Genomic DNA, 22,456 nt, shown 5'->3' with positions numbered 1-22,456 from the left:
TTAAAACAAAATCTAATACGATTTTGGAAAATATATCTATATTTTTTAAAACTATTTTTAATCTAAAGAGGTATTGAAATATTCAGAAAACACTTGAATCAAAACATTAACAAAAATACATAGAGCAAATAACAATAACTGTTAAATCGATTGATCTCATTCATTTCAGATGTCAACCTTGGTCTACGGAGTCTGCCTAGTAGCACAGAATATCTGATACTAGGCAAGATAGATACTAGTACTAGGCAAGCTTTTGGACTTATTACATCAGTTCTCCTAATAAATCATTGTAACTCGCAAAAGATGTTTATTGTGTATTCAAAAAGGAGGTGTTCAGTTTGAACATCTTTGATGATTTTTTTTTAGAAAACTCTATTCGTCACTCAAGGTCACGAGGACAATATCTGGACGTCTTTTACCACAAATTAATATAAAACTTGTCATTTTTTTTTGGATTTTAAGCTACGCGATTTAAAAATCATTTTTACTCAATATAAAAATAAATTACAACATTCATAACACCAACTGGCAGTAAGCACCATTAAAAAATAAAGACGAGAACGGGCCAAGAAGTCTAGGGCTTGACCGCACCAACATTATCATCGATTTTCATTCCCCAGCCGTGTTTGACGCCGTTTTTTTTTCGATCCGTATGGTATTTTATAATATATTCCTCATCAAAAGTAATTAAACTAAAATAGCCTAAACTATTTGTGATAAATATACTGGGTGTATAAATCAACGCAGATTTTATGCAACTTTATGTTTTGTTAAGAACTTCTTATACTCACAACTAGCGATGGGAACTATCGAATGAATTAGACTATCGAATGGTTAATGAATGAATGATTTCAACTATCGAATGGTTTTATTCGAATAGAATCATTCATTCATTTGTATACTAAAGCATATGTGACAACCTCGCCGTGCGACTAAATGGTTATCGTTGAGCCACGACTATCGAATGCTTTTGATAAATGAAATTTAGTATTCGTTTGATTTTTGTATGCGTCAGTGCATTATTAGTTCTTCCAAATTTTTATAACTTCGCTGTATAAATACTGTACTATTTTTGCGTTTATTAAAATAGTTAAAATAAATGAAAAAAAATTTGTGTGGTTTTCCGTAGTCCGATCTTTCAATTATTTAATTTTATATGGTATATGGTCTATTTTTTAATGGGAAATTTTGAGAAGTAGCAATTTTTAAGAGAGATGAGATGAACTTACAATTAATTTTAAAAATACATATTTGTATTTTAGATGTTTTAATAATATGAATTAGTTGAACTTAATAATCATATTTAAGTAATGTGGTTAAGTAAATGCGGTTATCGAACTCAAAGTATGGGGTGAGAAAATTAGAATGAAAGTTTTACACGTGCCAATTTAATTTGGCTAATTCTTTATGCTAATTCTCTTACATGTAGTTTTTTGCGAAGAAATATTTCATTTATTTTTTAAAGTAAATGCCAGTAAAAGTAAATATAATTTTTAAATAGTAATATAAAGCACCTAATATAAATAATTTTGATTTCTAATTTTTTATTTATATTTTCCTTCCATTACACTGCATGCTTAGAAAATTAATAAATGTTTATATTTCATGATTTTAAAATTTGTTGTTAATATAACAAATTAGTTCTGTAATTATTACTATTTAATAAACCAACGTTGCCACACAAAAAATTTAGAGACTATATTATTTTTAAATAGGATCTAATATAATTAATTTTGACATCTAATTTGTTGTTTATATTTTGCTACTGCTTAAAAAAAATATTTATATTAAATGATTTTAAATTTTGTTGTTAATAGGTATAAGAAATTATTCCTGTTATTATTATTTATTAAACCAGTCTTTGCTTAAAAACATTAAAAAATAATTTTCCTACATCCAAAATAACAAGTATTATTGCAGTGTAACAACAGAATATTAATAAAAAAAATGCAGAATATATAGACATACTATCCCTAACTAACTAAAGCCAAACAATAATATTCTTTGCTAATATCAACTAATACCAAAATATGGCAACAGCGCCCTTCATAATGTATTTTCTGTGTAAATACTAGCACCTCAATAAAAAAAATAATGTGTCCTTATCTATATCTGACTCCGTAAAAAATCAAAGATGCCGGCTTCTTTCATAGCATTGCCACTACGTCGCCGGGCGACAACTAAAATTCAGTTAATATTTTATTATAATCGATCCTAACGAATAAATGAATTTCATAAATGAATGAATTTTATAAATGAATGGTTTTTGCTGCCGAATTACTAGAATACAATATTTCAAGGCAGATGACGGATCTATTCGATAATTTTTATTCGAATAGTTTTCAACGAATGTTTTCTTACTAACTATCGAATTATTCGAATGAATTGCAACTAGTATTCATTCGATAGTTCCCACTACTACTCACAACAGAAAAAAAACATACTTGGTATATCAAATAAGTGTGATACGCCGTAAGTAGCAAGTGATTTTGACCACCCTGTACGCAACTGAACAAGTTCTATTTATAAATACCCGACTAGCTTATCTCTTTATTCGGAAATTGCGAATAATAATAATAATAACACATTCTGTGTTTGTTGTTTGGCCTTGAATTAATAAAGGCCGCCCTGGGACAATAAATACTTACATATTTTTTTAAACAATAGCCGTATAGAAAGTTCATAGCAAAATAAACATCTCAGTATAATAACCCTTTTTTTTTCTCCCAGAGACACCCTTGAAACTTTTCAAAATATATTTTTTGTTAAAAAACTTATTTATATCACTAGTTCTGTAAATCTTCCATCGTTGTTTATAATTGCCTTCAATTTGTGTAATAAAATGCACATTTGTTTTGATCTGGCTGTTGGTTTGTAGTTGAAAGTCAAGCTAGAAGTGCGCGATGTATCTGTTGGTTTTTGCCGTTGTATTTTTGATAGTTTTCTATGTTTGGTATAAAGGCTCTTACTGGCACAGACGTGGGGTACCTGGACCTAGAGGGTGGCCCATAGTTGGGAATATTATTGAACATTTCTTGGGGAAGAAGACTTTGGGACAAGTTTACTTGGATATATACAGGTAATATTATATTCTGTTAGTTTTTGGATAATGTTTAGAGGATCCTGTGAAATAGTGCGTCCGGCATCTGTAGCTATATAAAGAAACTAGGGATTGCTTGACATATTGCAGAAAAATATTTGGTGGCACAGTCTGTATATTATTGCATTTTTGGCTTCCCTTTTGATCACTTGACATAATCCTAAGATATTATTAAATATATTTTGATAGTTTCAGAGATATTAATAAATAAATGAAAAAATATACAGGGTTGTTCACCACATACGACACGGAGTATTGTAGCTAAACGATTAGATTTTTACAAATTGTAAGTTTTGGATTCGTTGAAGGACTATTAGAGCTACAATTTAAAAATATTTTTACAAGATACAGAGTGTCCCAAATAAGTAAAAAATATTATAGTTGTATTTTTTTAAATGAAACACCTTGTATATTATTCTATTTTTGGATTCTACGATTGAAATAAAGGTAAATTTGATTAAGGTTTATCACACTTAAATCTTACCGTTTTTGAAATATTTTCAATTTTATGAAATTGCAGTAAACATTTTAAGGCTTCATTTCTCCAAGGGTATCAAAGTTTTTAATACTAAATATTTACTGAAGATTATTTATTGATCAGATATTGTGTTGCAATAATAGAAATTTCACTAACTTATAGAGAGTGTCCAAAATTTTATATTAAATAATTACTAGCTTTAATTAGCAATAACTTGTTTAATTTAAATGGAACACCCTGTATATTTTACGTGAATCATATGCACAATTTAATTGTCTATCAAATTTTATTATACCATTTTTTACCTATCTCTTCAAGTTTTCGTAGAAAATTCATTTTCTTATAATTTAGACCTCATTTATCACTATACCCATGGAATATTGACATTTCAGATTTTTTTAAAGCAACATATATGTAAAAAATATACAGGTGGTAAATATTGCAAGCCCATTGGTATACAAAAAAAAATATTTAAATTTTATACCAGTTAAATATACCACCATTATTTCCGACCAAAAATTAGTTAATTACATACTTTTAAATTATTTTAATTAATAAAGTATTCTAAATAAATATGGATTTGGCTCAGAAATCAATATAATAATAAGTTATGGAAATGAACGTCCCTGTTTTTATAAATAAGCATTCGTCAAAAAATGAAATAAAATTTATAAGGTGTTACTTTTTCCCACACTGTCTAATACACACACAAAATTTAGTTTTTTAGTATTTGGAGCAATTAGTATTAATCAACGTAAACAGTCAATTAATGTAGTTTGAATACTGGGATCATAATAACTGGTCCTCTTTAACAAAAAATATTTAAACAGTTTTTTTTTATTTTTTAATGAAATAAGCGAACTATATCGACAATATTAGTATCTGTACTTTTTGAAAATTTGTTACATCTTTAAAAATAATCTAAAATGTCAATATTCCATGGGTATATTGATAAATGAGGTCTAAATTATAAGAAAATGCATTTTCTACGAAAACTTAAAGACATGGGTAAAAAATGGTATAATACAATTTGATAGACAATTACATTGTGCATCTGATTCACGTAAAATATATAGGGTGTTCCAGTTAAATTAAACAACCTATTGTCGGTTAAAGCTAGGAATTGTTTAATATAAATTTTTGGACACTCTGTATAAGATAGAAAATTTTTTATTATTGCAACACAATATCTGATCAATAAATAATTTTCAGTAAATATTTAGTATTAAAAACATTGATACCCTTGGAGAAATGAAGCCTTATAATTTTTACTGCATTTTCATAAAATTGAACATATTTCAAAAACGGTAAAATTTAAGTATGATAAACCTTAATCAAATTTACCTTTATTTCAATCGTAGAATCCAAAAATAGAATAATATACAGGGTGTTCCATTTAAAAAATACAACTATAATATTTTTTACTTATTTGGGACACTCTGTATCTTGTGAAAATATTTTTAAATTGTAGCTCTAATAGTCCTTCAACGAACCCAAAACTTACAATTTGTAAAAATCTAATCGTTTAGCTACAATACTCCGTGCCATTTAAAAAAATACAACTATAATATTTTTTACTTATTTGGGACACTCTGTATCTTGTGAAAATATTTTTAAATTGTAGCTCTAATAGTCCTTCAACGAACCCAAAACTTACAATTTGTAAAAATCTAATCGTTTAGCTACAATACTCCTTGTCGTATGTGGTGAACAACCCTGTATATTTTCTTCAGTCTTTTTTAAAAGAAAATATGAAATATTTTTTTATGATTTTTTTAAAGGAACCTTTTTGATGTTGGAATTTCTGCGTCGTTTATATTTTTATGTTTCATCTTGTATATTTCTTTTGTGAAAAATCTGAATTTGGACATTGAGAAGCTATTTTTTTTCAAAGGAAGGTACACATTCTGTCAATGAAACCTATAGAGTGCATGATTTGTGAAATTTACAACAAAAATTAAAACATAACCTTTCAAAAGTTGGTATTTTAGTCATCGGTAGCTTGCAGTAACTCTGGTATATAGTTTTATATTAGAGATAATATATATGATCTAAGAGATACATTTGATATTATCTAGTACAGCTGATTTCATCTGGAGATATATTTTATGTTGTTGTATTTTGAAAGTACATATTTATGTTTTCAAATTATTTTAAACTAAATTAGAAATCAAAACAGTCGAATACTTATAAAAATTATAAAAAAATACTGTAATTATACGTAATAATGCAGAAGGTTAAACAAATTATTTAGCTATGCAAGTCTATAATTTTTAATAATTATTTTCAATATACAAGTGTTCCAAATTAGAGACTAAATACGGAAAATTTTCTAAAATAAAAGTAAAAATCTAGTTTCAAAAACACTTAAGTATGACAATTTATATATTTTTTTAAGAAGATGTAAAATAACACATACAGGGTGAGTTTCCTACGATGTTCTCTATGGGTATCTCGGAAACTACTGGAGATAGAGAGTCGGTTAAATAGGGAAAGAATTGCAGTTTTTTGGGGTCATAAATATGTGCCCTTCAAATTTTTGAAAAAGTTCATGGCTTACTAGATATTTAAAAAAAAAACAAATTTCGGCTATTTTAAAAATTGTTCCTAATTCTATTGTAAGCTATTTTAGACAAAAAGTTTTCAGATAAAAGTTGTAGATAATTACATCCTTAATAAGATTGTGTCTTCCGCTTTTTTCTAAAGCCTGTTATTTTTGACATATCATACAAACATATGTTTTTTTAAATGGAAACCATAGTTGGCTATGACTTCATAAAAAGCGCCATTTTTTAAGCTTTTCAGTGATATAAGCTATAATATGTTTCTTTTTCGGAAATTTATAGCCAATTCTTATAATTTTTAAACAATTTCACTTAGTTAGCCATGGAAACAGGTTTAATCGTCTTCGCTCTCAGAAATGAGAAGCTGTCACATCCAAACTTTTCGTAAATTAAAATAAACAAAAATTGTTCTCTATCTCCAGTAGTTTCCGAGATACCCATAGAGAACATCGAAGGAAACTCACCCTGTATAAAGATTTGCCTAGTACAAGGTGTTTCAAAAAACACGTGCTTCTCTCATAGGGAGATTCCCCACGCAAAAAATAGGAATTATTTTTTATACCGCGATTAGACGACTTGCGTACTTGACAAACATTTGTTAATGGTACACAGGGTATATAGGGTGCGTCGGGCATCTTTGCAGAATTTCTAAATTAGTTATTATGGGAGCTACGCCGCACTATCACCGGGCCCTGTATGTCAATAAAAATGTTTGCCAAGTACACGAGTCCTCAGAGTCCGCCTTTATATTATCAATTATATATTTATATTATTTATTATAATTTTCTTCCAACTGCCTGTAGCAAATTGAATGACACTTTGAGGGTGAAAGATAAAGATCTCTGTATATAAAAGTGTCATATTAACAACTTTCTATTGTGCAATCTTTTTATAAATACCTAGATTCAAGACTTGTATTTTAAATGAATATGACCACATGAATATTATTTTGGTACGCTCTGTAACTGATTAATAGTTACAATTGTGTGTAGGAGGCTTTTTTAAAACTAGAAATAAACAATTAAGCAAAATTCCATAATAAGTGCAGGTCTATGTTTTTATTTTCATTATATAGCCATCCATGAGTCATTATGCAAATTTTTTTTGATTTGCATTAGCACGCGGAAATTGTTCAACAGTAATATTTCAAATGCCATACCTGTCTATTTTTAGACATACGAGATCTTTCAAAATCGATAATAAAGCTTTTGTGTTTATAAACTTGATACAACTGAAATAATTCTGTCCAAAAGAATTATAAAAATGGCATTGAACATTTCGTCTCCAAAAAAATTGGAAAAAATATAGTTATTTTTTATACAAGACGATAAAATGATATTTGATTCCCTGTTAATTTAAGTTCTGCCACAATTTCCATCTAGATTTACTACCTTTATACAACTATCAGTAGTAGAATAAATAATAAATAACATAAAATAAGCTTCGTAAAGACTGACAAATCCATAAAATTTCAAATCAAATTCAAATGTGTCAAATGAATCGTTAAACAGAACTGTCAAGGATCCCCACCCTAGAGTGCTTTTTCCGCCCACCATGCATGAATACATGGATAGCATTATGCTCCTTCCTTAGTCTTCTTATTCAAAGATATAAGGCAATTTTAACAGTTGCTATGGAAAAAATAATATTGAATTTAGTTTTTCATTCGTCAGTTATTTTAATTATCTTTATGTTGTTTTTATATTTTTCTGTTTGTTTTCATAGTTTTGATCACAGAATATATACGATATAAATAGACAAACAAAAAATAATGAGAGAGATAAAACAACAAAACAAAATAAGAAAGTTTAACAAGAAAATTTTATTTATCAAAAACTTTCCTGTATATTTTCTAGAAAATACGAAGATTATCCTTTCGTGGGCATTTTCAAAGCCAACACTCCCTGTTTGCTAGTAAGAGACCCGGAACTATCCCACAGGATCCTTGTTAAGGACTTCAAGTTCTTCCAGAATAATGAGATCCAGGTTAACAAAGAGGTCGATGTCCTTTTCGGACATAACCCTTTCGTTTTGCGCGGGAAAGAATGGAAGGACACCAGACAAATGCTGACACCTGGTTTGACAAGCGGCAGGGTAAGTAAAGTGACATTTTGATCAAGAATTTTCGTAAATATTGTTTGGATCTGAACCTCAGAAATATAGGTACTCTAATATATCTATCTTTTTGTGAGGTATAGTCTTTCCAAAGTCAAAGTAGTTTATTTGATTTTACAAAGAAATAAGTTGGTGCTATTGAAACGCATAACAGAAAATTAATATATTTAAAATTTGAAGTGATTACCTCAAACTATTGTGAAAAGAAAACTGTATAAAACTGGAAAAATGTAAACGAGTTATTTTATTAAAAAAAACAGTATGTGTTAATACAAAACAAGCAAAGATGTATTTTAAACAAAATACCACATACCAAAGAAATGTAAAAAATTACTTTCAAGCTTAAGCAACTTCCTGCATTTATTATTACTTTTTTTATATTTTACTATTTTTGTTATTAAGTTATTCTAATAAATCAATAATTTTCTTTTTCAGTTGAAACACATTTTTCCACTAATAAGTAACGTAGCCAAAAGATTCGTCGAATACATCGAAAACCACCCCACAGCTACCACAGATGGCATAGAAACCAGACTCCTAACCAAGCGCTTTACTTTGGACAACGTTGCCAAAACCGCCTTCGGCATCGACGGCAAAGCCTTTGACAGTTATGACAAACTGTCAGATTTCATGGAGCTGGCAGACTCTTTTTTAACACCCGGATCATCCCACGCTATCATCCTGCAACTTGGGCAGGTGTTTCCATCGTTACTAAACATGTTTTCTATCAAGTAAGTATATTTTTTTATACAGGGTGTCTCTGAAATAAGTGCAAATATTTTAACTACTAGCATATTTCGACAATTTATATATCGACCTTTTTTATAATCCTAAACAACAGACCCTAACCTAAACAACAGAAAAATGCCTCTATAAATTTAATCTACTGCCTATTTTGCCATATTATCATTATTATCAAGTAAAGAATTGGGAATTTCCTAGAAAAATAGAAAAAATACAAAATGTTCAACTATTTTACGCGAAAAAAATCTCATCGACATATTCATGCGATCGAAATAGGAATTACCTACTGCTCCGAAAAATATTTGAACTTATTTGAGAGTCACCCTGTATAAAAATGAATACAATATAATATATTGTATTCATTTTTTTTTTCATTTAATGTAATAATAAATAACTCGAAAACTTGTTGAAGTATCAAAGTTCATAAAGTTGAATTTAAAAAAAAATAGAAATAATCTTAACGTTCTGAATATAACTAAATTCGAGGTAATTAAAGTAATTATTTTGATTACTAATTATAGTCATGAATCCACATTTTCTCAGAACGATTAATTTTATTTTAAATTACGGCAAACTACTTGGTTAGTGTTTATATTTTTGATTATGGTATGTATGTATATTGTAGCTTGTTATGTAAACATAATTGATGCTAAATTTATGGAAAAATCTTAGAATATAATATACAGGGTCCGTCAAAAGTATGTCGGGCATCTGTAGCTCCTACAGTAAAAAACTCGGGAATTTTGTTTTTAAGTGCAACCCTAAAGTACGTACAAGTATATATTTCAGGAAAATATTTTAACTTTTATAGGTTGGCTAAAAAAAAGTGAGTGGATCGGGATCATTTTTTTTTAAATAGAACGCCCTGTATAGTCTTGCATTTTTGACTTCCTTTCAGATCATTTTAATATTAAGATATGAAATATATTTCGATTAGTTTCAGAGATATAAATAAATAATTAAAAAATATATTTTTTTCAGCCTTTCTTAAAAGAAATATTAAAAATACAAGAAAACTATCCTGTAATCAAAACTATATTAGGTATTTACTTTAGATGGTCTGTCATTACTTTGCTGTAAATATGGTAATCGTAAATCATACAGGTTGTTCAAAATGCTAAGTCAAACTTTCTAAAATATTAAATAATTTTTCTTCCTTTTTTTAAATGGAAGATCCTCTGAAGGATATCTGAAGCGATCTTAGGAAATTCTTCTCTTAGAGAGTAAAATTGTGTGGGAACAATTTGTTGTATGAAAATTCCGTACTATCTGGTCTAGAAGAATGAAATCCTACAAAAAGTATTAGAAGAGGTTTTTGAAATTTATCAACCAAATGGGTAAAGTTAGTAAAAATTTATATAAAACTTGGTGACCTCTGGATTATACACATAAACATTGGCACAAAAGATCGTTTAAAAGACATGAGTTAATTATTTGGATAAAGCGACTTTATGAAATTTATACCCTTAGAGAGTAGAATAGGGAATGAAAATTTGATGTAAGAAAATGCATTAATATACTAAAAGTATAAATTTTATACAAGGGTTTATTTAGAAATATTTCGTTATATGAAATACGAAATAAGTATTCAGTATCTTTATATAAGTATTTAGTAGCTCTAAAACTCTTAAAATCATAGTTTAAATAGTGTATTTGTTAGGCTCACTAGCTCTATCTATAAAGAGGTAAACAATAATTTAAATCAATGCGTGAACGATTCTAGGTGTAACGCGAACGTAGTCGCGGGAAAAAGCTAGCTATTTTTTTTTAAATAAATGGAGAATTAAACAGTGAATATTTTTTGTATTTAGAGTATTTCAAAAATTTTAACGGTTTCGCAGATATTCGCGCTTTTATGTTTCATTTGGCATTTTCCACTGTAAATTTTTATGAAAGCCACTCAATGATTTTTCTCGTATTTTACCGTTGACAGAGCCATATGAAATAATATTGCGTGTATCTACGAAACCCTTAAAAATTTTAAATACTTTAAATAAAAAAAATGTTAGTTTTTTAACTCTCCATCTAATTAAAGAATAATATACAGGGTGCCCCATTTAAAAAAGAAGAAAGAGAAATTATTTTATATTTTAGAAAGTTTGGCATAGAATTTTGAACAACCTGTATGATTTAAAGTTACGATATTTATAGCAAAGTAAGGATAGACTATTTAGTGAAAATACCTAATATAGTTTTGATTTCGGGACAGTTCTTGTACTATTGTAATAATTTTTTCTAGGAAGGTTGAGAAATATATATTTTCTATTTATTTATTAATATTAAAAGAAATCAAAAATGCAATAATATACAGGGTGTTCTGTTAAAAAAAACCTTTTCGATTTTCAAATTTGCCCTGTATTTCAGGAACTAAAAGGGCTGGGACAAATCTGCGTGTAGCATTTTTAGTTTCATAAAAAGTAGAACAATCCGGAGTTTAACCATAATTTTTTTATTGCAAATAATTAATCTTCATACAATTTTATGACACCCGTATTTTTTTGTTTTACTTCAATTTCATCCCGTTTGTTAAAAAAATTAATCAACATTAAGAATTTCAAATTTACACTTTTGCAATTTCTGACGTCACCTATCAAAAGTGTCACGGTTTGCCACCAGGTACAAAGGTAAATAAAAACCATTTTTCTAAATGTATTTTAAAGTAGATATAAAATTAATTGTAAAATAAAACTTATGGAACATACGTTAAAATGATCTTCACAACAAAATCTCGTACTTTTGCTGACATTGTTGTCTTGCCGCTTCAAACCAGGCTCTTCGACGGCTTTTATCCAAAGGAACGGTTATAAAAACTTTTTCTGGAGAATTTTCAGAGTTATTTAGGTAGCCCTTCACAAAACAAACTTTAACACCCTTCATTCCAAAAATAATAAAGAGGGTACAATAAAATAAAATTGAAAACTCGAAGTATTTAACGCCAAACGGCAAAATCCACAAAATACAAGTCTAACCTCGAACCTTCGAACATCCGAACAACTTTGGATGTGTTTAGTGCTCCGATAAAAATAGCAGTTACCTGTTAATTATAAAAATTTAAGTTTTAATTTCTAGTAGTAAAAAATATAAAAAATATAAAAGCAAATTTAATATTGGGGTGATAAAGAATAATCCCACATAAAAGCGTATTTTTTAACGATCTTAATAAAAATAGAAAAATCTAACGTAATTTTAAAATATACAGGGTTGTTCACCACATACGACACGGAGTATTGTAGCTAAACGATTATATTTTTACAAATTTCAAGTTTTGGGTTCGATGAAGGACTATTAGAGGTACAATTTAAAAATAATTTACAAGATACAGAGTGTCCCAAATAAGTAAAAAATATCAAAGTTGTATTTTTTTAAATGGAACACCCTGTATATTATTACATTTTTAGTTTCTACGATTAAAATAAAGATAAATTTGATTAAGGTTTATCACACTTAAACCTTACCGTTTTTGAAATATTTTCAATTTTGTTAAATTGCAGTAAAATTTTAAGGCTTCATTTCTCCAAGGGTATCAAAGTTTTTAATACTAAATATTTACTGAAGTTTATTTATTGATCAGTTATTGTGTTGCAATAATAAAAATTATACTACCTTATACAGAGTGTCTAAACATTTGTTTTATATAATTTATAGCTTTAAACGCCAATAACTTGTTTAATTTAAATGGAACGCCCTGTATATTTTAGGAGAATCAGATGCACAATTTAATTGTCTATCAAATTGTATTACACCATTTTTACCTATCCCTTCAAGTTTTCGTAGGAAATGCATTTTCTTATAATTTAGACCTCATTCATCAATATACCCATGGAATATTAACATTTTATTATTGACACCCATGGAATATTGACATTCTAGTAATATTATGGTTTTGCTAAAAACAATAATGTTGTATGCAAAAAGAAAACTATTTAAATCTTTATAAAAGGGTATACCATTAATAAATTTATCATCATTATTTCCGCCCATATACTAATTAATTACATACTTAATTGTATTCGTTAATAAATTATTCTAAATAAATGTGGATTTGAGTCAGAAATCATTATAATAATAAGTTATCAAAATTAAAGTCTCTGTTGTTATAAATAAGCATTTATTAAAAAATGAAATATCATTTTTAAGATGTTACTTTTTATCACACTGTCTAATACCCATACAAAATTCAGTTTTTTAGTATTTGGAACAATTATTATTAATCAATGCAGTCAGTTAATGTAGTTTGAATACTGGAATCATATTAATTGGTCCTCTTTAACAAATATTTAAACAGTTTTTTTTTTATTTTTAATGAAATAAACGAATTATATCCACAATATTAGTATCTGTACTCTTTAAAAATTTGGTACATCTTTAAAATAATCTAAAATGTCAATATTCCATGGGTATATTGATAAATAAATTCTAAATTACAAGAAAATCCATTTTCTACGGAAACTTAAAGAGATAGGTAAAAATGGTATAATATAATTTGATAGACAATTAAATTGTGCATCTGATTCTCGTAAAATATATAGGGTGTTCCATTTAAATTAAACAAGTTATTGCCGTTTGAAGCTAATAATTATTTAAAATAAATTTTTAGACACTCTGTATAAGGTAGTATTATTTTTATTATTGCAACACAATAACTGATCAATAAATAAACTTCAGTAAATATTTAGTATTAAAAACTTTGGTACCCTTGGAGGAATGAAGCCTTAAAATTTTTACCTCAATTTCACAAAATTGAAAATATTTCAAAAACCGTAAGGTTTAAGTATAATAAACCTTAATCAAATTTACCTTTATTTTAATCGTAGAAACTAAAAATGCAATAATATACAGGGTGATCCATTTAAAAAAATACAACTTTAATATTTTTTACTTATTTGGGACACTCTGTATCTTGTAAAATTATTTTTAAATTGTACCTCTAATAGTCCTTCATCGAACCCAAGACTTACAATTTGTAAAAATCTCACCGTTTAGCTACAATACTATGTGTCGTATGTGGTGAACAACCAGGTATAGTGTAAATGCGGTAGCAGAGAACTATACACGCCATAATATTATTCTTCAGAGGCTCGCGCCCTCTGTCAACTATTCAGTCAAATGCTGATAGGCGACGTCACAATTTTCTACGCGCCATTTCAAACCAGTGAAATTTATATTTGAATTTGATTTTATTATTTATTCCTTAATTGTAACTTCGTTGCATTTCTTTTTGTTTTGATGGAGTACTTTTAAATTACTTCAATTGAATTTTATATTAAAAAAACCGGATAATGTGAAAACCGCATCTTTGTAACCTGTAAAATGGGACACCCTGTACGATTAATATTTATACTTGCAGAATTATAAGCCAGAACGTCGAAGACAAGATAATAGCCATCATATCGGACGTCAAAAAGTACCGTGAAACTCACAATGACGTCTACAAAGATTACCTTCAATTCCTGATAGACTTAGCCAAAGAGCACAAGTTTACTGATACGGATGTCACAGCTCACGCCAGTACATTCTTCCTGGACGGGTACTTCACCTCCTCACTGATCCTCACTTTCAATCTGTTGTGCCTGGCCCAAAACCCGGAGTACCAGCAAAAAATCAGGGAGGAAATTAAGGAAACCGAAGAGAAAAATAAGGGAGAAATTCCCTACGAGGCTTTACCAGAGATGGTGTGGCTTGACGCGTGTTTTTATGGTAATTGTATGGTATTTTATGTTTAAATAGATTTATTATTTAGTTTAAAATATACCGGGTGGTCCGAACTGTATTCCGGAAACTTCGGCATCATATTCTGCAGATAAAAATAAGTAAAAAAGTTCGTATAAATGTATGTCCTAATATGAAATGTTTCATTTTTATTTCGAGTTTTTTTTTCAAATAATTTCTGAAGTAACGTCAATATTTGGATGAAAATTGGTGTCTGGAAGTTTTTTGACATGAGAAATTTGATTTTGATGACAATATGACTCCTACTAGTAGAGGGCGCCACCTACATATTTTTTAACTGGTTTGAAGAGTAATAACTTTTTGTCCGTACCTGTATAAAACTACTGAGTAAAAAACTATACATTTACGACATTTTTTACGTATTAAAGGTCTCTTGAGAAAAATCGCTACGAGTAATGGTTCTTCAGATATTTGGAGTTGAAATTATCAATACCTGTCATCATTGACATAATTAAACATGTTGACCATGGTACAAAGAAAACAAGGTATGATCGATAGCGGCTCCAATTTCGTTAAGTTTGCGCATACCACCTGTGACGTCATAGGTCATTTTTAGAATTTTTTTAGAATTTAGAATGAGTGGGAGGGGGGTTAATCACTGCGACCTTACAGATCCATTGTGTCCCCCTTTCTTGAGTCATAACTCATCATACAGTCCCAGGGCTTTGACAAAAGCCAGTATCTGGGACGGTTTTATAGAGGGTGGTTCTCCATCTCCAATATCAGTCGTACCAAAATTCATGGCACGAATGGTTGTCGTCTCGGCGCACTCAGTGATGAGGTGTACTGGTGTTTCCCCATCTTCCCCATAGAATCTGCATTCGCCGTTTCTTCTTAGTTTCAATCTACTGAGGTGTTCATTGAGGAGACAGTGTCCTGTTAAAAACCCCGTGACAATCCGAAGATTGTTCTTACTTAAACCCAGGAAGATCTGTGGTTTTTCTTGATCATAAGCTCTCAGAAACTTCTTCGAGTGTCTTAGACCGTTGCAAGATTTCCATTCCAAGTTGCGGATGGAATCTTCCTTTTCATGAAGTTCATGAGTTCCGCCTTGAGTTGGTTACCACTTGGAGTCATAAGTCACAAAAAAAAAATTATAGGTCATACAAAAAATATATCCATATTTGCCACTAATAAAAAAAGACCTAAACTAGGAAAGAATTAGGACATAATCCCAAAAGTTATGTTTTGAAATCGAGCTTGACATTTGAAAAATTATTTTCATATTTTGACACAATCAAATTTCACAGATGACACAATCTGTTTGACAATTTGAAATTGGCGTGCAGAGCTTGCCGACCAATAGTGCCGTTTATCACCTGTGACATAGCGACCAACCTGCGCAATATCATACCTTGTATTCTTTGTATCATGCATGTTGAGTAAATAGTTTTAGACTCAAATCATAAATTTGAAATGTTTTGTGCCAAAAGTTCATCAGAAACTGTTTTATCATCATTTCGTCGCCAGAAAAATTTATGAGTAATTAAAAAAAATCAAGATTTCCCGAATTTATTATTTCAGTCAAATAACTATCTACTCAACTTGTTTGTTTTTTGTTAATTTGTTTTTCGATATCTGTCAGATCTTGGGTTATTTGAGAAAATATACAAAAGAAATATTTTTTTCTGTTTTCGGCAATATTTAACAACGAATTTCTCTGGAACAAAAAGTGTAAATCTCAGAAACGAAACGGTTTTGTAAAGTGCATTTTCAGGACTACAACATATTACGAAATAAGCAAAAACAATTTTTCAATTATTATGTCTCGAGAATGGTTGTTCGTAGCGATTTTTACCAAGAGACATTTTTTACGTAAAAGGTCTCGGAAATATATATTCTTTCACTCACTACTTTTATGCAGGTACTTCAAAACAGTTAAAACACATGTGGGTGGCGCTCCCTACAAATGGGAGTCCTATTGACATCAAAATCAAATTTCTCATGTCAAAAAACTCCCAGACATAAAAAAATCGAAATAAAAATGAAACTTCTACACCCTGTATCTCCGAAACTAAGCATTTTAGGACATTACATTTATCTGCAGAATTTGCTGCCCAAGTTTCCGGAATACAGTTCGGACAACCCTGTATAAAATTAGAAGTTTTATAATAAACGAGGTAACAACAAAATTGTTACCCACGTCCCAAGTAGCATCTATCTGACTTCGAACTAAATCTGACCTGAAGCGACGTCAGACTTTGTGCAAATTTAGGTCGGGTGCTGGTGATACGACAGGGTGACGTCGCTTTCCTATTAAAAGCGACGTCGTTGGATCCGAGTCGGTAAATCCAACGATCTGTCGACGTACAAAATAACAACGTACCATTTTGATTAATTTCCCAACGTCGTTCCCACGTTGGCTTGCACGACGTACATATACTTGAACTAGCCCGACGTCTACCCTTTGTCCGAATAGGATACGTTTCACTGATAATCCCTAAAGTAACGTCCAATTATATTTTGTTGTATTTTATGTTCCTATTTATAACCTAATTTACGTATCTCTATTTACGTCCGTAAATACAATTAAGTAGCATTTGCGGCCTAATGAACATCATGAACATAACCTAATAAAAAGTTTTTGTAAACAAACTTAATTTTTTTATTATGCCTAAAAAAGCACTAAAAATGCATTTATACATTCATCTACATTTTACAGAAAGAGGTCGAGGCTTTTGCAAAATAATAATAGTAGTAGTGATGTCTTCCCTCCACCCACGAATGCTTTTTATCCGGAAGAGATGCTGCATTACACTGGTGCATCTTAATTTTATTTTTAGCTTAGGAAACCAGCAGACCCCATCCTCCTCCCACATGTGAGGTACTGGTTCCAATTCTTTTAAATTTTGGATATATACTATCTTAAAAAAGTGGCTACCCATTTTTTGAAGGAGAAAACAAAAACTAAAATATAGTTGCACAGATCCACAAATCACTGATACGCAAAGTGAGGTTACGTGGCGTACGTTGGAATTATATACGTCATAATTCATAATACGATTGCCGGTCGTCCGGTTTGATGACTTCGGTCGTGTGAGACGACTAATGTTGGAGACCCGGTCGGAATTGGTATATTGGTAGTTCATATTAAGTCGGACACAGTTTTTTGTTTTTAAAATTTATATTCACATTCCGATTTCTAGTAAAATAATATTGATAAGGTTGAGTTTGGGGGGAACCACAGTACAGTTTTATGATTAAACCAGCTAGAAAATAAAAAAAAATATTTTGCGAGTTACTTTTTTATAGATATTTTTATTTCATAAATCTACCTCTTTTGAAGGCGCTCGTTGTTTCCGGAGTATTTTTAATCAGATATATCAAAAAAAGTGACTTCCGTTGACAAAACTGATGTCTGGATTCATGATTCAGAATTATTATAATATGAAATTAGGTAGGCATGTATCGTTATATTCGAGGAGTGATTATGAATCCATTTGTAATTAGGTAGTTTGGTTAGGTTTTTATGTATTCTTGGTAGCGAATATGAAACCAAACGTAACGTAAGTGCTTAGCGACGAATTTTAAGTGACTAAAATCCAACGTAATATGACGTTGGTAATTGGTAGAATTACATTCCCTATTAGGTCAGATACCGACGTCGAGGCGACCCGAATCTGTATTCTCCATTTAGGTGCAAATAAGGGTCGTCAGGCGGTAGAACCGACGTTGGTACCCGACGTCGGGTTTATTGGACGCGACGTATACCCGACGTTAGATAACGTCCAAATGCTACTTGGAGTGGTGTTCAAAATTGAGTAAATTTTATTTCAATCGATATTTTGAGATAACCTGTAATAATACAAATAATATATATTTTTTAGAATCTTTTCGTAAATATCCTATGATAGAAATGTTGATGAAACTTTGCACTGAGCCTTACGAATACACCTGTGAAGATCCGGATTTGAAAAACATGACGATGAAGTTCAAAAAAGGAGACCATATCATAATACCTTACGGAATGTTGTGCCAGGATCCAAAATACTTCAAGGATCCAGAAAAGTACTATCCAGAAAGAATGATGGAGAAAGATGGAGCACTTAATAAATTGTTCTTTCCATTTGGAAATGGACCAAGAATTTGCATAGGTATATTCATCATCATCATCATCCTTTTCCGCTTATTCAACCATTTCAAAGTTTTGTGTAGTCTCCCTCATATACACACAACCAAACTGATATGGAATCATCTATTATTTTTGTGTTTATGAATAAAACTCAGTCCTTACCAATGACTTTTAATAAAAAATAATCCATATAGCAATAAAAAAATTAATCAGTTCCCAAAATAAACAAAATGGTATTGTTTTGGTTTCAGAAACGAAATTAAGATTTAAATTTTTAATGGTCAAAAAGCAAAAACAAAAAGAAAATTGATAATATATTGCTTGTTGCGACCTCTAGCCCTTATGCAAGCTTCTATCTGCGCTGGTACGCTTCTTATTAAATTATCAACGTTGTCTTGGGGTATGTTTTCCCATTCTGCTAATGCTGCATCAATTAGCTGTGTAAAATTTCCTGGATTGTTTCGACGAGCTCGTTGAGCTAGTCCACAAGTGTTCGATAGAGTTTAGATCTGGTAAACATGCAAGCCAGTCCAAAACTATAACACCTATCATTCCAAGACATTCTCTAGTCACTCTGCTGGTATGGGGAGGTGCACTATCGTACAAGAAGTTAAAATTATCTCCAATTGCAGCTCTCTAAAGACTAACGATTGGTTCTAGCACCAAATCAACATATCTCCGACCCGTTAAAGTTTTTTTTTCAGAACATTACAGAACATTACAGACCATTACAAACCTTTCCAGAACATTACAGTTCCTTCGTTTATATCTTGATACAGATTAGGCAGCCTGAAGTCTCGCTCATCTTCCTGGAGCTCTGAGAACCCGAATTTGATGGTTATCTGATCTTAGGCCAATTCTGGTCTCACCCGAAAAAAGAACATTTTGCCAATTCTCATTTGTCCAGTTTTGATGTTGAAGGCATCAATTTAGCCGGTCAATTTTATTTTGCCGAGATAACTGTGGGATTCGTAACTCTCTCCTACTGTAAAATCCTTGAGAACAAAGCCTTTTTTTATGGTTTCAACTGAAACGTTCACACTAGTAGCTGCCACAAGTTGTCTTTGTAGCTCTGGATGAGAAACATTGGGATTTGCCAGGTTTTATTCTAGCAATTTGGCACACAACACGGTTTTGCTGTTCAGTTGTGCCTCTTTGACGACTCTGTCTGTGCCTATCCTTGTGTGTTTCTAATTCCAAGTATCTTGCATATGTTTTCGATACCCTAGGTAACCCCTACTATCTCTGCTACGTTTTACTGGAGCATTCCTTGTTGGCTGAGGGCAATAATTCTTCCCCTCTATACATTTGTTAATCCAACATAAGGCATTTTTTTATTATTTTGGATAGAATGAAAATTACCGGACAATCGTGATTTTACTAGTGAACACAAAATTCAAAAGAAAATAAATCGCAGCAGTCGTTTATTCTTTATTATCATGTTTATTTATAACAAAAAGCCTTATCTTAAAGTTGTATACCAATTTTTATCCTTGCAAGAAATTTAGTCAGAAATAAAGAGTCATTCCATATAAGTTTGGTTGTGTGTATGTAGATATCTCTTTGTAGTTGGGCCCATTGTCGATTATTGTATAGTCTATGCGGGCCCAAGTTATCCATGCTTATATTGCTTTGTATATAAAATTGTCATTAATATGAATATTTTCTTATAGGTCAGAGACTTGGAATTCTGCAAATTAAACTTGGACTAGTTTATCTGATCAAAAACTTCGAGATAACAACCAGCCCGAAGTTGCAGCAGCCAATTTCATACTGTGCATTCAATTTTATGAACGAAGTCCAGGGAGGCGTTTGGCTGAAATACAAAAAAATCTAATATTAAACGTGTAAGTTTTGTTGTATCTAATGTTGCTTATCTAATTTTTAATAAATATTTTTGTATTTTGACTGTTTTTCTTATGTTATTGTTGACTTTGTTATTTTTTTAATATTTATATGTTAAAAAAACCAATCAAATCCTAAAACTACTGAGCTTGTATACTACAGCAAAGCATTCACAGCATTCACTCTTGATGAAGATTGGGCAAGTGTGATGTTAAAAGGTATACGTGTCTTTAAAGTTCATATAATTTTATATACTTCTTGCAAATTTCAGTTGTCAGACTTTTATTAGGTTATATTTTTTTCACAAATTTTAGTAAATACCGGGTGCGTCTCAAAAGTGGCTCACCCCAATAACTTTTTTATTTTTTCAAATAAAAAAACGAGATCGGGTGTGTTAATATATGACATAAATTAGAATCGATTGACGTATTCAATTGTTTTTGGTTACTTCCTGTTTGACCGGAAATCACTACAACTTTTTGATTTTTAAATGGCACCCTCGGTATATTTTTGCTTTATTCGATAGAAAATGACACTGAATAGAATGACATATCATACGTCAACTTGCTTAAAAAATCGTATTTTAAATTTCAATCTATAGTGCCATGGCTGTGTTAAAATCGCTAATTTTTAATCGCGGAGCCTTGGAAAATAGATTTGATCGTTTAATGTTTTTCGTGTCTTGTCCTGGATGGTTAAAAGGTGCCTAAATCGAATTTTTAATCATATCTCAATTTTAAAAGCATTTTTTTAAAGAATAATTTGGTACCACACATTTGGTATTCTGAGTTAAATTGTCATGATACAGACAGTAGAGTAAAAATGTCATTTTCGATCGAATAAAGTAAGAAAATACCCAAGGTGTCATTTAAAAATCAAAAGTTCTAGTCATTTCCGGAGAAACAGGAAGTCACCAAAAACAATTGAATACGTCAATCAATTCTAATTTATGTCATATAACTAACATACCAAATCTCGTCCTTTTAGCTGAAAAAATAAAAAAGTTATAGGGGTGAGTCACTTTTGAGACGCACCCGGTATATATTTTCAAAAATTACAACACAATAATACCGTATGATCGAAAAAAAAACGATGTCAGCGATGGCTATGAAACAAAGATCGCTGTCATTTTATATGTAAATTTATATGGGAAATGTCATTGATCGTCATTTTCCAGCCAACTAGACGCCGTTTTTTTATTTCGATACGGTATAATACAAGACTATACCGTGCTGGCAACTGTTACTTTTGGGTCGGCATTTACATCACAACTTTTTAACACATAACAGACCATAACTCAAAAACCACTTTAGATATTGAAACTTTTTTTATTTTCAAAATCGGATATTTTACAATATGTTTACATAAGAAAAATTCGATAAGGTTGTTTTTTCCATTCAAAAATTGTAAACAATCCATCCATTTACTTTTAGAGCATAGCAATTTTCGGCAATCGTGTAATTTTTTTACTGATAGAGATTTTCACATACTGTCTACAAAAAAAATACAGCAGAAATATTAACAAAGTTCTTGAAAAAACTACAATCTATTATTTCTAATAGATTTCGAGATATCGATTTTTGAATTCAGAGTTCTAATAGCGCGACCACTATCGAACACCCAGTCAATTCCACTTATTTTTACCAAAAATGCAAGTGTTTCTAGCTTGCACTTAAAAAATTCAAGCTATAGGGAAAATTACAACGACTCGTTAATAAATAAACAAATTAAGTATCACGAGACATAATTAAATCGTGAAGCTGAACGCATGACGTACACCTTTCCAAGAACTTTAAGTACTGACAGAG

The 22,456-nt window shown here is 30.3% G+C and overlaps 1 protein-coding gene across 1 annotated transcript; it reads left to right on the top strand.

The window, feature by feature from the left end:
• Positions 1–2,669: 2,669 nt before the first annotated feature.
• LOC115880413 (probable cytochrome P450 28d1) lies at positions 2,670–20,670 on the top strand. Its single transcript, XM_030897604.1, has 6 exons — positions 2,670–3,079; positions 7,999–8,236; positions 8,693–8,988; positions 14,349–14,698; positions 18,559–18,825; positions 20,477–20,670. The coding sequence occupies exons 1-6, from the start codon at positions 2,904–2,906 to the stop codon at positions 20,638–20,640; spliced, it is 1,491 nt and encodes a 496-aa protein (XP_030753464.1). The 5' UTR covers positions 2,670–2,903; the 3' UTR covers positions 20,641–20,670.
• The last annotated feature ends 1,786 nt before the right edge of the window (positions 20,671–22,456 follow it).

This window comes from Sitophilus oryzae, unplaced genomic scaffold, assembly GCF_002938485.1.
Source record: "Sitophilus oryzae breed Bouriz unplaced genomic scaffold, Soryzae_2.0 scaffold_1621_pilon_pilon, whole genome shotgun sequence".
In the NCBI taxonomy this organism is placed as follows: domain Eukaryota; kingdom Metazoa; phylum Arthropoda; class Insecta; order Coleoptera; family Curculionidae; genus Sitophilus; species Sitophilus oryzae.
Note: the sequence above shows the minus strand (reverse complement) of the source record. Positions and strands in the feature narration are given on the sequence as shown.